This window comes from Odontesthes bonariensis, chromosome 20 (genome assembly GCF_027942865.1).
Source record: "Odontesthes bonariensis isolate fOdoBon6 chromosome 20, fOdoBon6.hap1, whole genome shotgun sequence".
Lineage (NCBI taxonomy): Eukaryota > Metazoa > Chordata > Actinopteri > Atheriniformes > Atherinopsidae > Odontesthes > Odontesthes bonariensis.
The window spans coordinates 15,803,101-15,819,969 of record NC_134525.1 but is presented as its reverse complement, the minus strand read 5'-3'; the positions used below and the strand labels follow the sequence as shown (position 1 = coordinate 15,819,969).

At 44.0% G+C, this 16,869-nt stretch overlaps 2 protein-coding genes across 3 annotated transcripts; both read left to right on the top strand.

Annotated features, from left to right (window-relative positions):
- Window positions 1-490: 490 nt before the first annotated feature.
- On the top strand, window positions 491-4,170 carry commd3 (COMM domain containing 3). Of its 2 annotated transcripts, none has more exons than XM_075452134.1 (8): window positions 491-668; window positions 1,452-1,551; window positions 2,394-2,457; window positions 2,546-2,580; window positions 3,183-3,243; window positions 3,336-3,392; window positions 3,478-3,531; window positions 3,980-4,170. In XM_075452134.1, the coding sequence occupies exons 1-8, from the start codon at window positions 530-532 to the stop codon at window positions 4,037-4,039; spliced, it is 570 nt and encodes a 189-aa protein (XP_075308249.1). In that variant the 5' UTR covers window positions 491-529; the 3' UTR covers window positions 4,040-4,170. The 2 variants fall into 2 exon arrangements, with proteins under 2 accessions (XP_075308249.1, XP_075308248.1); XM_075452133.1 differs by having other exon boundaries at window positions 495-668; window positions 1,452-1,563.
- An 835-nt stretch (window positions 4,171-5,005) lies between these two features.
- On the top strand, window positions 5,006-14,877 carry bmi1a (bmi1 polycomb ring finger oncogene 1a). Its single transcript, XM_075452132.1, has 10 exons — window positions 5,006-5,703; window positions 9,254-9,388; window positions 9,586-9,682; window positions 10,076-10,131; window positions 10,652-10,699; window positions 10,789-10,897; window positions 12,027-12,066; window positions 12,375-12,473; window positions 12,640-12,720; window positions 13,640-14,877. Exons 2-10 carry the CDS (start codon window positions 9,277-9,279, stop codon window positions 13,991-13,993), a joined length of 996 nt encoding a protein of 331 aa, XP_075308247.1. The 5' UTR covers window positions 5,006-5,703; window positions 9,254-9,276; the 3' UTR covers window positions 13,994-14,877.
- The last annotated feature ends 1,992 nt before the right edge of the window (window positions 14,878-16,869 follow it).

The window sequence follows — 16,869 nt, the reverse complement described above, 5'->3', positions numbered from 1 at the left end:
CCGAATATTCCTATGATCGCTGTGTGAGTAAAACTGCTGAAACCTATAGCCTGATGTGTGAGCGCTGCAAAAATCCAACTAACTGAACCACCTGAGAGCTGTTTAACCGTCTCATTTTGACGGCTCTAAAACATGTGAGGGTCGTGCATCATCCACAGTAACTATGTAAAACATGTGTCCTCGTACTCAGGTGCATCTTTAAATGAAAGGCTCAATTTCAGCAGCATTATGATCACTTCAGAGACATTTTCTCTTCTTTCTTTCTTTCTTTCTTTCTGGCTACTGCTCTTTGGAGCGTGAGACAGATGACCGCCTTAATCAGACACCAGGAAACCGCCAGCTTGGACAGTCAGAGCTGTGCTTCATGGTTGAAGCACAGCTCGGGGATCCCCCTGTGATTTATTGACGGTTGCCAGCCCCGCTCTTCTCGTTTTCTTCTCTCTCTGTAACAGCCCTTCGCTCAGCCCTGAGCTTGTCCACGCCGCTACATCAGCTGATCCGTCACGTGGTCTGATGTCGTCTTTGCAAAATGGAGTTGTCTGAGTCTGTGCAGAGAGGGCTGCAGTCTCTCGCCGACCCCTCCGCCGTGGACCAAAGCGGCTTCCAGGCGCTGGTGGACGCGTCTTTCCGGAGTCTGCTCTCCTCTCACGGTGACCCCGCGGTCCTCGGTGAGCCGCTGCCTCTCTTCGCCGCCGCAGCTTTTGTCTTCGCCGCTGCTTCCGGTTTCCCGTTTGTGTGGATTCGTAACGGAGCCGCGTCGATGTTTGCGGATATTCATCGGCGCTCCTTGCCGAAGCGCGTTGTGTTTATCATCAACTATTCAGCGAGGTGAAGCGGCTGAGCAGACAGCCGCACGCTCACAGCGTCCTCTGCTCTCTGCTCTCACACGGGAAGCAGGCATCTCGTGTGGAGAGCCCACCAATGCTACTTAGCACACAGGAGAGGCTGTGCTAGACCACCTCAATCACTGTTTAATGAAACGTGACCTTGCACGCACATCCGATTGCTCGCTTTAACCGTCTCTGTAGAACTCACAGCAGCTCGCTCCGTGTTGCTGTTGATAGCTTTGAACTTCAGCCTGAAGCATGCAACACGACCACACAGGCTCCTGCTCTGTCGGGACTGCTTTTCTGGTTTCCACGCACCATGTGTTGTCCAACTTTCGCAGCATTCCGGCTCATTTCAGTGTCAGAATTATTTAAAAAGTGAAGTGCCCACCAGACAGACAAACAAAGGACCCCCCCCCCCCCCCGGCCGATGCAGCCGAGGGGCCCATTCACATGCAAATCGCCATTGATTTCCATTCTGCGCGTCAATCTGGGTATCCTGAGTATGGATCGCAGACCTACAGATCATTTATTTACACCAATCTGTTGTGTCAGGAAGGGGTGCTGGAAGCCTGTGTATGCAGGGTGGCAGCCGTCTTCACGTCCCCGTGTTTGTGGTTTCAGATCTGCCCGAGCTGAAGCGCATCGACAGAATCCTGCTGAAGCAGATTCACACCGCGGCGGCCACCTTCATACTGGAGGCAGTCAAACTGAACGCTGACAGGTCAGCGGTAAGGTAGGCGGCATCAGTCAGAGAGGGGCTCATGCAGCACGTGAGCCAGGATGATTTCTACGAGTAAACTAATGTACCAGTATGTCGGACATGTTCCTGACTATATTATGACACAAAGGTTGACCCTTTGAATGCACACGCGGGGCTCTCCAAGACAGCAGCAGTCAATTATGTCAAATTACATTTTCTCCAGAGGAGGCGAGGACCTACAACAGAGTAAAGCTTTTGTGCAAAACCAGCGTCTGAAATACAAAACAGTGATTCAGGGGAGGTCATGGATTATTATTTTTTTTTTGTCTTATTAAAACAAGCTGCTGTGCTCTGTTGCACGCGGGGTCAACATTTCCCAGAAGTTTTACTGCACGGGAAGTTCTGCTTCTGCTTGTTGTTTGTTTGGAGAACTTACCAATATTGATTCATAATTTCATTCGATTCTATTTTATTTTTGTGGAAATGATGGGAAATCCTTTAAAGGCTTTGCTGTAGATAATATGGACACGGAGTAGAGGTAGCTCAGGTATCTGCAGGTTTTCTCAGAAATGTTCCCTTTGGATATCAAGTTAGAGAAGTGAAGCTGTTTGGAGCGAGTTTGACGATGTCCCACCGACAATGGACAATATGCCTTTTGATAGTTTTTCTTTTTCTTCTTTTTCTCCCAATCTCAAACTCCATCTGAAGTGATTACCAAGCCACACATCAACCAATTTATGTATTTAAAATAGGATGGAAGCATTTAGCAATATTGGCTCAAAGGGGGGAAATGCACAGTGACACTGTTGTAAGACTGCGTGAGGAAAATGAAGAGAAATCCAAGTGTCGTTTTCTTCTTGCAGCTCCAGCCTTGAAGAGCTCACATTCAGTACAGAAAGAATAGAAATATTCTGTGGCACATATCAGGTACATTTTAAGATGGCGTTGTTTTTATTGGATTGTTTCTTTAGCTGTGCCTGACTTGTAGGTAACCAGTGTTTGTTTTGTTTTGCAGAAGCATAAAAAAGAACTGGACCGTCTCTTGGCGAGGTAAGAACGATGCTCAGAGCTGTCAGTATGGGGGGGAAAGGGTGATTTTAAAAAAAGAAATGAAAGATGGAAAAGATTGTGCTGCACTCTGATAACGTCCTCAAGACACAACTGTAAAATCGGGGAGTTTTTACTTTAGTACATAAAGCTTTGGTTTTAGCTTTGCAGAAATATGAACTAAACTATTTGGCTCAGGGAAGATGGTCTTTTTTTTCTTTTTTTTTTTTTTTTTTTTCCTGGATGAGAATTGACGAGGAAAAGTATATTAGATCAACCCAAATGGTAAGAAAACCATTCAAGTTGTTGCTTTAGCACATCAAAGAGCAGGGAGAGTCTGAGTGGAGTGATGAACTGCAATGTAAATATGCCGTTATGGCGCTCAGTTCCATTTGAGAACAAGTCTTTTAACGCAGAGCGAGGCTTCTGATCCCTCGCACAATTTTAGGATTCGCACCGGGACCTCATCCGAGGCTAATTAATTTACAGAAAAAACGCACAAAGTCCACTGCTTCTGTCCTGTGTCATCTCTGCTTTATAAAGTTCACACATGGCAGCGGAAGAAAAGGGGTGGGGAAAAAAGCCCTTTTCTCTTTCTCTTCCAGCATAGGAAGACGTCCCGCTCAAATTAATGATGTTTCGTGGCGGCTTCAATACCACACGAAGGTAGATACCAGCCAAAAATAATAAAAAACAATAAAACAAATCTGTGAAGTTAAAATGTCTTTTATGGGTCCAAAATGTTGTTCCTCCAACAGAACGGACAGCTCGACAAGGTCAACGAGCCTTTCTACTTGATCTCACTCAACACTGAGGTAACACAGCTGCACTGCAGCTCCTCTTGGTTTTTTTCCTGGAAGTTTTAGTGGGCTGGACGGTGATCTTGTCTCTCTTTGGTAGAACGGAGGCTCCTCGGAAGACATCAACTTTGCCTGCACGACGGAGCAGCTGCAGGTAAAGGGAGGGATGCTAAACGCGCTGGGACTTTCATCTGTCGCATCAAAGCCCGTCGGAAGAAAGAATAAATAATAATAAAAAAATCAATCAAATTGTAAATGTGTGTCAAGTTTCAAACCAAAAACGCGTTTGGAGTCGAATCAAGGTGTCACGCGCATTCCGCAAAGCTCTGCTGTACGTTGTGTAAACAGGTGCAATATGTCAGCAGGTGTGCTAACGTGTTTAAATAAGCGGGTGCAGTCAGCTTCACACACTGTGGATTCAAATCGGCCATTATCTTCACCCTGTTCAAACCAACAAATAAGAAAATCTGACAGTGTCGTCTTTAATTCTTATTTATAGCAGACTGGAATGTCCCCCTGCAGATATTTGGGCTTATTTTTGGTTATTTAAAAAGAAAAAGAAAATTCCAACTGAAAATAATCGGCCTTTGTTTGTTTTTTAGGATCTGGTGGGGAAGCTGAAAGACGCTGCCAAGAGTGTGGAGAAAGCCAGTCAGATGTGATGGGGTGTACAGCTCCCTCAACTTAGCCGGACTCCTTTTTCTTTCTTTTTTTTTTTCCAAAAACTTTTGTAGAGAAGAGTTTTCTTTCCAACTTGGCTTAAGTGAAAAATAAAAAAGTTTTGCTTCTTCAACATATTCGCAGCTTGATGTGTTCACACGCACACAAAGAGAAAGGAGGAGGAAAGAAAAAGGTGACCCGACTTTCAACGTCTTTTGGTTGAGTGACCCCTTTCTTAAAAACAAAACAAACAACAACAACAAAAAAAACATGTCCGCGTTGTCTGTGTCAAAGTGACTGGAAACATTTTGTTTGAAAACTGGATGAGTTTAAAAATCCACAACAAAAAAAAAAAAGGTAAACGTTTGTGAGCAAATGGATTTTCTTTTTTACTTGCATGCAAGGCTACTTCTTTTTTTTTCTGGAGGAAACTATTTTTAAAAGGACTATTAGCAGACAGCCAATTCTTTCGTGGCTAAACTGCTCGGGATCTCGGTCCTCGTTCCCTCGACAAAGCCCTGAGCTCTCTGCATCCACCTCAGCTGAAACTTCAAAGCTCCTCAGCTGGAGCTGCGCGGAGGCTCGGATTCCATAAACATCCGAGGTGCCTTCATTTTCAGCGGCCAGCGGGATAAAGACTCCGATTCATCAAGTGACTGCTGTGGCGCATTTTTTTTTCTTCTTTTGGGGGTGAGGGGGGGCTGCAGATGTCAGGACAGCCCGCGACAAAGGTTTGACACCGAAGCCATTTGTCACGTGGACGTATCTTAACCAAGTGCGTGGGTCTTAAAAGCAACGACCAGCAGAGCTTAATAGGACAGCCGCCCCCGCAGACTCCGTGTTATAGTGATACTTTCACGGTGTAGAAACGACGCGAGCGCGTGTGCCTCTGTTATTTTTAACATCATAGAGAGAGATGAGGGCTCGCCATACGCCCTTAATCACAGTGCCAACTGCAGTGCCGTGGTCAAACGTGCTCGAGCATACATATTACTCCATCGTATGTTATTGTAAATCACGAGTAAGTCAGTCACTGAGCAAGAATGTACCGGCAGTCGTTTTTTGAGGCGCCCTTAAGCAGCCGGCTGGCGTCATTTTAGCTCAAACAAAACTCAAAGGTTTTACTGTTTTTATTAAAATTACACACAAAAACTGTTCAAGTGTGCGTGTCTGTGTGTTCTGTTACATTGTTGCGTAGTAGATCTGGAGGAACAGCAATACACCGACAGTAATTCCTAGGCTCCCTTAAGCAACGAGACCACGTGACCAAAGCGGGGCGGTCGAACTACAAGCCATTTTGGGGACGGTGTCAGTTTCCACGGAGCACACACACACACTGCTGCATTTCACTGGTGGCGAAGCGGATATTTTGGAGGCAAAGTTATCGCAGCCGAAGTGGGAGCCTTCCCGAGCCCGAGCCGTAGGAACCGGACCTTTGGGAGCCGCAGGTCGGATACGCACACGGCGCGCGAGAGGCGGTGAAACGAGGAGTTTTCATTCGCACATCTGAAATGCGCTCCGCTCCGCCGTGCGCTCTCAGCCACTGACAGCGTCTGCAGCCTGCTTCAAGATGGCGGCTCGGCTCCTATTCATTTTCTGCTGATCGCCCCCCAACTTTCATTGTCTATTCGCCTCAAGACCCACCGATTTCAAGCCGAGCCTCCAGGTACGTCTCATTCGATATCGTCTCTAACTAACGGGGGCAGAAGGCGAGCTTCGGGGTTTGTGCTTTTGTGTTTTCTCCGCGCTGATCCAGCGGTGGATGTGGGGCTTTTAGCGGTGGCTGCAGCGATCACCGACGTGGAGCTCCGTGTGTGTCTGCTCACCACTTTTCTTCCTACAAAACATGTTCCCAGCCCGGCTATAAAACCTAATTAAGACCCACGCACGCTCATTGTTGCATTGCGTGGCGTTCAGCTTTCTGCCTGTATAAGTTGACCACGGCTAGGCTTCGCTTTGCATCGTTTAGATTTATGTAAAGTGGAAGATCTGAGGCGACCAAGGCTGGGTTGGCTGAGATGTTAACAGCAGCAAGTGCTCCAAACAGTCCCCCTGTGCTCATACTTCCACACAGCGTCTTCATTTTATAGAGTTGGGATGGTTGGGGTGTTGGGAACTGGCTCCCGGGTTGTTTTTTGGCGAATAAGACCGAGAAATTGATTTATTAACTTAACACGCACAGCTCCCAGGAACGTGACACGGAGGCAAACCTTTTCATTTTGTGCTTAAATACTTCGTCTCGGCTGCTTGATAAACACGGGCTCGTCCAAAAATCAGATACTTCGAGTGTTTACGGTTTGGTTTGCGCTTATCTGGATTAAGAAGGATGGTTGAGTTTTTTTGTTGGATTAAAAAAAAAAAAAGTTAAAAGTTGGGCGACGCTTCGGTCTGGATACAAAGAGGTGGCTGTGCCTTATCAAGCAGGAAAAGCATCGGTTATTTCGCCCAAATTCACATGAGCTCAGCCAGCGTGGACTGTTTGCTTGACGTTTGAGCTCATCGTGCATGTCAACATTTTCACCTTTGAACGGCCAACGCTGGTGCTCGGTTTGTTACGGAATCGGGTCCTATGGGGCAGACACTGACAGGCAGTGTTATCTCTTGTGAAAGGTAAAATTATCATTGTTTCACCCCCACGAATGCCGGTGGGGTGGGGTGGGGTGGGGGGGACAGGACCTTAGTGTGATTAATGGTTTAAATTCAATGTAGCCTAATTTACCCCTGCTCGGTATGTGCAGTTTGACAGCCTTCAGGTCTGTGGATAGACGCGAAGGCTTTGGCTGCCTCTAAACAGACTGGTTAGGTGGATAAAGACAACCATCCAATGCGCACAAAAAAACATATTCCTTTGTGTTGACTGGAGAAGTCTCATCGACGTTTCTGAACTTATTCAATGGACGATTTTCAGAATTTTTCTGGCAGCGGCTAAGAGGAGGTCTTGGTTTTTCTCTCAGCGCCGAATTTGATGGTGCTTATTCCGGTCGCTGTTGATCACTGGGGTCGTTTGGGAACAAATAAGAAGAGTGGAACTTTGGATCTTGTCAAGGACCACGTGAAACCTTGTTTTGAGGGTGTTACGAATCAATTGATACCACAGACTCCTCCATCGAGCTCATGTGTCGGTTTATAAAGAGAGCTGCTGACTGACTGCAGCACGGATGTTGAGGTTCATTTTGGTCGCCTGTTGGTTGGTGTTCAAGCCATTTTAAGAGCATTCGTTCCCGCTGGGGATGAACTTATGTGGCATAGTTTTTGATTTCTGGTGTGATCGACTCAAAGTATTATAAAGTGAGCACGCGGACCCCATGAAAGAGGAAGAACAGTTGTCCAAACACCAAGACTATCGATTAATGCCACAACAGGCGCCCTGCTTATGTAGCCATTATCCATCACTGCAAGCGTGAGGCGACCTTTGAACAGAGCTGCCCAAACTTGCCTACAGAGGTCCGATCAGAGACAGGTCGCTTGGTGCCTTGAGACCAGCCGGGACTCGGGCTCGGTGCCGACTGTGGCTCCATGAAGTAACGGCGAGCTGCGGGGCTGGACAGGCTGGCCGTCACCCGGCGTTCAGAGAGGGTCAACTCCTCATGAAGCGACAGCCTCTGCGGGCTCTTTAGACCTCAAATGACTAGTAATTATTTTTTTTCATTTCTTTAAAGTAAAGCACTGGGCGCATTTATACTGTTTGCATAGCCCAGCTTCTTATATTATGCCCCAACATTTATTTTCATACGGGCTCAGTTTTGCCTCATAGCCGAAATATGGAATAAATTGTTTAAAAAAATTTTTTATCTTTGAAATAATCCCCTACCCCCACCCCAACACACACACACACACACACACACACACACACACACAAAACTTGAGCTTCCAGTCAATCTCGGTAAAGTTGGATCCCTTTAGACGTGACGTTAGGTGTTTGCTAAGTGGACATGAAAGGTGATAATGGCGCAGGAGAAACTGCAGCCCATGATCCAGTTTGCGTATCAACTTGAGCGCAGTCGCTGCTGTCTGGCCATGTTGCTGCCGCACGGTGCCGAGTATCGCGCACTCGCCGTGGGGGAAAAAAAAAACAAAAAAACACGGCGCAAAGCGATGCGGAGGAAATCTGGAATGCCCTCCCTTTTGGACGTAAACGCACTCCCCTCGGCGGTCCACTAAGGTCCGCCGAGCTCACGTGGAATCCGTGGATACTGGCTTTCTGTGCCCCCTTTCGAATGAAACCCCACAGCCCGTTGAACCGATGCGAGCTGGGTCTTTTTTTCCCTTCACAAAATGGCAGCCGTGCTGTCGGCAGCCTGGCAGTCCAGCGGCTCTCTGTGTGCGCGCGGAGGGACGCAGAGACTCCGTCCATGCTCTCCCACCCCGCACACCGGCAGCTCGCCCGTGTTGTTGTTTTGGTTCGACATCCTGTCTCGTTCTGGTCACTGGCGATCAGCCATGTGGGCTAAAAGCAAAAGGGGTTGCCATAGAAACGATCAGGTTTCCCCACAGCCTGTGTGGCACACCTGACGCAATGAGTCGTTGCCTCCCATCCTCCCCAAGTTCTCAAGCCGCAGCGCCACTGACTCGTATAGGCGACTAAAAAGGTTCCAGTTTTCTGCCAAACGTGTGGACGCAGATTAAAACCATTTTCTTTTCTTCTTCTTTTTTTTATCACATAAAACACATGTGTTTGGATATCATCGCGTCTCCTCTTTGTCAGCGTTTGCTTTCTTATTTAAGCTGAAACGGACGTTAAGAAGTCAGGCTGCGCAGATTTTCTACAAATGTAAAAGCACAACACCTCAAATAATCTGCGCGGCGATTTATCAGTTTTTTATTTATTTTTTGGCTCTGAGCGTAATTTTGATCCAAACTCGCCTCCTCTGGTTTGTTAAACCTTTATCATTCCTCTGAGGTTTTGGATTAAACGCTGGTTTAAGGCGAGGCGCTGCGCCCTCCATCTACGTTTAATCGATCTTAGCGAAAGCGATTGATTTATGATATTCCACTGCCCCTCGGCCAGGTGACCGCGAAGTTGCTGCCTATCAATCTGCCACCAACAACCTCTCCCTTCAGTTATTTTTGGATTAGCATAAGAGATTGTGTTGCTTTAACACAGTCAAGCAAACAGCAGCCTTTTTCCAGATGGCGCGCCTTGCCATCACTGTCAGCACAAACCTGCAGCCCAACCAAGCCTCCCTGTTGTGACGTGTCCTTCTCTTTCCACGCAGGATTGCTGTTCAGTTCTCCCAACATGCATCGAACCACCAGGATAAAGATCACCGAGCTCAACCCTCACCTCATCTGCGTCCTGTGTGGAGGATATTTCATAGACGCAACCACCATCATCGAATGCCTTCACTCATGTGAGCGAGTTTCTCTTTTTTAGTGAAAAATGGGTGGAAAATGCCAATTTGGAGCTTTGCCTCACAAAGTTCCAACTCCAAAGTCAAACCTGCTGCAGCCTCATTGCAGTGATGCAGATTCATCCTTAACCCAGATTCTGACAATAGTCAGGAAATCCTTTTCAGATCATATGTTGACTTTTTTTCTTTTTTTGCAGTTTGCAAAATGTGCATTGTGCGCTATCTGGAAACCAGCAAATACTGTCCCATCTGTGATGTACAAGTGCATAAAACCAAGCCGCTGCTCAATATTAGGTGAGAACATGGCTTATTGAATATTCTGCCATATTATACAAGAAACTGAACCTTTTTTTTTGAGTGTCTTTTTTATTGCTTTAAATCCTGATTTTTATTGTTCTTATTTTGAGAACTTTGTGTTGTTCGCATTGATTGTGCCTTGCGATTAAAAAATGGAATTACTCCACCTTAGTGTGTCTTTTTTAATATAGTTTTAAATCAGTTAAATCTTTTCCTTAAATGTGTTTGTAATATTTGGCAGCCACATTACTTCTTCGAACCCCAGCTCAGTCTTTTTTGCTTGTTGAGTTTCTCCCCTGAACCGCTGAATGAATCGTTCATCCCTGATAGAAAGCGAGGCTGTCGTTGCTCTCTCATCTTCATGACTGAAGCTTCTCCTCCTCTCTGCAGGTCTGATAAAACCTTACAGGACATTGTGTACAAACTGGTCCCGGGCCTCTTCAAAAGTAAGCATGTTTCCAGCTTTGGTAGATGTACACAGATGAGATGCTGTCACTTCATGCAGAGCTGGTCCGCCACAGGAAATGACACAGATGTGTATATAAAAAGAGAAGGAATGACCACGTGTGCATTTGTGATCAGACGTTTGTTCAAATCTTTTGCAGCACTGTGTAGTATCTAGTATCATGGACATGACATCTGGTTACTTAGGATGTCTTGTCGAGGGCTGTAAATTGATTAAAAAAAAAACCCCAAAACTTTAAAATTAAGTCATGAAAACAGTTTTAATTGACAAGGTTTAGTTATTACAAACATGGGATTAAGATCCCTGTCACCGTTCTGATGGAATTTATCTGGTGTGAAAGAAATATGCACACAGGATTGACTAGTGAAACACTTTTAAGGGGTGAGAACAGACCTCTTAGTCTGGTGCATTCACTGTCCGAGCCCCGAGAGGATGTGTTTGTGATTTAAAATAAGAAAATGAACTCACGTTTAATAGCGTGTCTCTCTGATTGTCTTCAGATGAAATGAAAAGGAGAAGAGACTTCTATGCGGAGCACCCTGTGGATGGTGAGTCAGAAATCATAATATTATTGGTCCTCCAATGCATCTGCATTTTGGCCCCTAAAGTTACCGTGTGTTCGTCTGTTTAAACAAAGCTTCGAATGGATCACATGAAGATCGTGGTGAGGTGGCTGATGAGGACAAGAGAATAATAACGGATGATGAGATCATCAGCCTCTCCATCGAGTTCTTTGATCAGAGCAGGTGAGCCTCTTTTTTTTTCTTTTTCTTTTTTTTTATTCTGTAATCTGTAAAAGGGTTGAGAAGGTTCCCTTTCAACATGCTAAGAAAAAGTAGCTAATGGCAGTCCTGCCTCTGGGAAAAAAAAAGAAAAAAAAGAAAAAACATTGAAAATAACCAGCGTTGAAGTGTTTGTGGACCCACATCTTACTCTGGATCTTTCTTTCTTTGCACCACTTTGGGATTTGAATCCGTGCTTTCATCACAATTCGTTTAGATTACTGCACTTTATGCTGGGCGAAGTCAAACATCATCACTCGCCTACAGCCGGTTCTGAATGCTGCTGCTCGGCTTCCAGCGCATTTCTCCAGTTCTGGCATCGTTACACTGGCTTCCGGCTCGTTTTAGAGTTGATTTTGAAATTCTTATTTTCGTTTATTAAAATGTCTTAATCGTCCATAAAAAACAATTAGAAAACTCAGAGTTGGACTGTGCATTCTCAGCCGCTGCCCCAAAACTGTGGAAGGAGTTACCTTCACACATCTTCTCACTAGCTGTTTTCAACTGTTCTCTTAAAATCCTTTTTTTTTCATTGGAATTTAATTCAGTCTGAGGTGTTGGTCTGATACTGTCACTTTTGTTTTTTTGCTTGCTTTTAGTGTTTCACTTTGTTTTAATGTTTAATGCTTTTAAAGCGCTATACAAATAAAGTTGGACCGGATCAGCATTCAATAGGGTGTACACATGTGACACCCATTGTTTTTTTTGTTTTTTTTTCCAGTCTGAAAATAAATCTGTTTGCTGGCATATTTAGAAATCATCAGCATATCTCACCTTCATTTACTGCCTGCATTAAATCAAGTCGAGACTATCTCTTCAGCCTTTGGCGTCTCACATTTACTATTTTTGTTGCCATATCTCAGAGCACAGGGGCCCTTACACACTGCATACAGTTATTACATCTATACATCTTTTTCTGAAATCCTGAAAAAAAAAAAATAAATAAATAAAATAAGACTTGCTGTGAGTGAATAAAAAATGCTTAAAAAATTCGAGGAATTTGGTACCCCCTGAGGTTTTTGCACTTGGTAAAAGTGCAGATGTAACAAAGGTGGAGGGTCGATGACGTATTTTCCATGTTTAATCTGTGCAGACTGGGAGGTGGAGTTGAGGACAAGCAACCGAAAGATCAGGTATTCCACCCTCATTTGGCCCGTTTCTACTTGTTTTAAAAAGCACACAATAATGGAAACCTTCAACTCTGCTGCCATTAGATTTAAATGTGATAGCAGGGATGGGCCAAACATGTTACTGGTAATGAGCCACATTGTTTGTGAAAAGCAAATATTCTTTCACATATTTTAAGGTGGACCAATCAGACTGTGTTCTCTATAAAATAAAAATATATATGTACTAATACATAGGGCAGGGTACATAGTTTTTTTTTTTTTTTTTTACAAATGCTTATTTATCATTTTGTGAATCTTAATTTGATCTGCAGATAGCTAACAAGAGGTACCTGCAGTGTCCAGCGGCCATGACAGTTATGCATCTGAGGAAGTTCCTGCGCAGCAAAATGGACATCCCCAACGCCTACCAAGTAGGCCTACTTATTTTTATTATTATTATCTATATCTATTCAATACATTTTTTATTTTAAACTTTTGGATAGATGCTTTGATATGAACAAACCTATCTCAGCACGTTTTTCTATAACTGAACAACTCTTCTTACAAATGAAGTGGGTTTTTTTTTCTCCTCCCCAGGTTGAAGTCATGTATGAAGATGAGCCTCTTAAAGATTACTACACATTAATGGACATAGCATATATCTACACTTGGAGAAGGGTAAGAATTCATTGGAGACGGAGTTGTTAAAGAAATTAAATGGATGATCCTGAATTCTACTTTTTCGCACGTGGAACATTATTGAAATTTATCGAATAAATGTTGCTTCAGTCACCTGAATGTTTATCAATTTGGAGTTAGATTTGTTTAGAAAATAAATGTTAGCTATTGTTAACAAAAATGTCTTTTTTTCCCTCTTTTTTTTCTTAACCAAAACAATGCTGTTGAGGTTCAAAAGAACAATGCAGATCTAGAAGACTTTTGGGGATTTTTTTTGTTTTTTATTTTGTTTGATGAATTATCAGTTATTGCGTTTAGAAACCTTTTTATTTTATTTGATCGAATTACCACAGCTTTAAATGCAGAGTGAGGTAGTTTATTTCCAATTACAGGTTTTGAACTGCGTGGGTGCAATTTAAGATGGATCCAACCGTGAGAGGTCCAACTTATGACAAAGTAACCAAGTTATGCTGCTTTTTATTTTGAGGATTTTCTGAAGAACAATTTTAGACCATGTATGTGCTCTGGAGGGATGACTCTGGCCTCACATTTGACGAGGTGAAATTACGCAAAAATAAAGTTCTTGAGGAGGAAATGACAAAAAATGCTGTTGGAAGGCTGTGCTGTCATGCCCTCCAGAGAAGGTTATATTTTAAACATTTTGATGTAGCCTACACTATGCCCTGATGTTAGAACGAGCTGCTGTTGCCACAATGAGGATTTTTTTCCCCACTCTGCCTCTCATGTTATTGACCTACATTTTGAAGTAGGTTCGTGTCATGATGATTGTTTGCTCAAATGCTTTCGTAGGCCTAAGGGAGCTAAATGTGCTGTGGTCATATTGGGGACAATTCTTCTTATTTTAGAAAATTGTCTTCATCATTTTAAATATATATTTTTGTCTTTTAAAATTCCGCAGAACGGCCCGTTACCGCTGAAATACCGGGTACGACCTAATTGTAAGAAGATGAAGGTGAGCCACGCGCAGCAGGAAGGGCAGAACAGCGCGAGCAGGTCCGGTCCGGAAAGCGACTCGGCCAGCGACAAAGCCGGAAGTCCCGCCGGAGCTCCTTCCACCTCCTCGTCGCTGCCGAGCCCTGGTACGCCCGCGCAGTCCCCGCACCCGCAGCTCCAGCACGGCCCCAACAGCGTGAACGGGACGGTGGCCGCCGCGGCTCAAACCCCGAGCCGGTCCTTCACCCAGTTCGGAGGCAGTAGCGGCGGGAAACCCCGGAAGGTTTCCCTGAACGGCTCATCGACTTCATCTGGATGACGCGGGGCTCCGGACCCGAGCAGCCAACGCCAGACTCCCGCTCAGCTGAACCTGTTTTCATGCCAACGTAGTTCCACTGTGTAGACAATGTTTTCTCTCTTTCTCTCTCCATTCATTGTTCTAAATATTATGGCATCGTTTGTAGCCTAAGTTTGATGGAACCAGAGACATTTCAAGGAGCGAGGAAGTCAGGTGGCGTGGGAGTTCTGAACCAGAGAGAAGGAGAGAAGAAAGAAAGTTGGAAAGAAGGACAAACATTTATCTCCCTTTTTAAAGCTACGTCTTTATTTTTTACAGAGGTGACTGAAGGAAGGTGGCTTTTACGTTTTTTTGATCTACGTCTTTCAAATTAAACGTGTTTCTCATGCTTATTTCATGTGTGTTGGGATATTTTGACGCTCAGTTTGAACATGCATGCTCATGGTGACACTTTATCATTTTATTTTATTTTTTTTTTTAGTTCTGAAAGAGGGTGTTTGGTCCCCCCCAAAAAAAAAAAAGAAAGAAAGACTTTGGAATCCGGACACCAGAAGTTTGTATAGCGCTATTAACTTCAAGGGAAAAACCATCACAGAAAAAAGAACTCTCTTGTAGCCGCAGTGGGACCGGATTATTCCTCCTCATCTATAACCCATGTAGAGAATCTGCGTGTACATATACAAAATGCATATTTAATCAGCGACGATGATATCTTATTATTCCCCCCTTTTTGGTTACGAGGGAATGACTTGGGCTCAGCTTCATTTCATGCTCAACGACAGATGTTTTGACTCTTGTCTCTGTTTTCCGTATTTGTATCGCCCGATTCTATGGACAACTTATTGAATTGTTACTGTTGCACAGTATAAAACATCTAAATAAAACATTTTACACTTATGAAGAAAGCCGCTCCCGTGTTGACTTCTTAAAAAAAAATTTGGTCGTTGTTTTTGGTGCTCATGCACGAGAATAAAGGAGTCATTGAAGCGCCAGATGTGCGTCTGAGGCAGCAGAAGTTCAGATAACTGAGTTAAGGAGGGCGGCGGGAACTGTGCAGAAGCTCTGATCAAATCGCGCGTCTGAGTGTGATCAGCTGACGAATAAAAGCAGCGTTTATTTGTGCGTTAATCTTTTTCATCTGAACGCGTTTTGCTGCTCTAAAACGCAGCGGATGCGATGGAGATTGGGGAGCTTTCAAAGAGCCTAGCCATGCTGCGTTCATGTTGCACAGTTAGAATGATTCTGCTGGTTTGCAGAAGTAGGCAACTGCAAACCATCGGTTTAAAATGGATTTAGGTTGTTTTTGTTTTGTTATAATTATTCAATTTTTTAGATCAAATGGGCGTACATTTTCTAACCAGCCAATAAAAAAAATCGTCTGTTCACATGAAGATTCTTTAAAAAAAAAAAAAAAAAAAAAAAAAAAAAACCCGCACATTTAGGCTACCCTGAATGAACCATTCGGGCTGGCAGCGGGATTAAAGATTCTAACGTGATAAATTCATCAGAAGGAAGGGGAAAAAAGAGCACATTATCGTTTTTGTTGTTTGTTTTAGTAATAACTAAATCAAAAGAAAATTGGACTCATACTGGTTTATTACGCATAGTTATTTAGGGGCTTAGCTGGGCAATAATGATGATGATTTAATGGTCTGATATCTCGTCGGTAAAACTGCCAACTTTAAATGAATTTATATAATTTTATCTAAAGAAGACAAAGTAAAACAAACAACAAAAAAAAGAGCCGAATATGTTACTTTCTTTGAACTGTAGGCTACAAAAAAAAAAAAACTCCAAACAGCCATCTTTTTTTTTTAGTTGTTTCTGGGATAGATTAAACAGCAGGTTAAAATATATTGTCTTTTACATAACTCATTCGGGTTATCTTCGTGCACCTGGCTTCATTATTTCCATAAGTTGATGTCTCTGTTTCTTATTTCTTGGCTACACTCGTGGCACAATTGACCTGTTAGGTTACCGCATGCAAACAGGTGATTTTCTATGAGTATAAGTGGAATACATTTCCAGAGCAGAAGCTGATTGCATAAGCCCGGATCAAAAGTCTGTCGTTCTGCTTAAAAAAAAAAAGTAAAGTTTTTTGTTTTGTTTTATTCCAGACAGGTTTTTGAATTAGTCTTGTATGAATCAGAAAACACGGTCGATGGCGAGAGGATTAAAATACTCATGCGACCAATAAATGAGCTGTGGAAGGAGACGTGAGTAAACCCCTGACGGAGTTCTTTCGGCTTAATAAAATTGGAAAGTTTAGTGTGTTTGTTTGTGGAAAATGTGGAGCGCAACGTTTAAGAGATTTAAGAGGCGTCTGGTGGGCTGGCAGCTGCTCTAAAATGTGTTCAGTGCAAATCTTTTTGCTCCAAAATGCTTCGTGAATGTTAAAAGTTAACGCCGGCAGGTCGTAAGAAGGTCGGGAACTCGGGCACACTGTAAAAGGCCTTGAGCATCTGACGCCTCAGTCGGCGGGTCGAATCTCCAGTCGACGACTACGAAGCGTTCTCAGTCCTGTTGTCCTTTGAATTTGGTCAATGGAAGGCATCCAAAGTGTGCGACACGTCCGCGGCTGCGTTTTTAGCGGGAACTGAACAGGGCGCGAACACAGATAGCACACAGCCAAGAGCTATCACTCTGAGCAAATTTCCGGAGACCGTTGACTCTCGTCAGGTTCAGGCGGACACGCGAGCCACAGAGTGAGTCATTATCTTGATACACAATCTTCGACAGAGACAACAGAACATTCGGCTTCCTGCGTGTTGCCGGGGCAACAGTCAACAACAATACCTGCTATAGCGCAGCTATAACCGCCGTGATCAGATCCAGACTAAAAGTTTGAAGACCATCATCGAGAAGAGGCGTCTTCTGTTTTTTCTGTGGGGGTCACA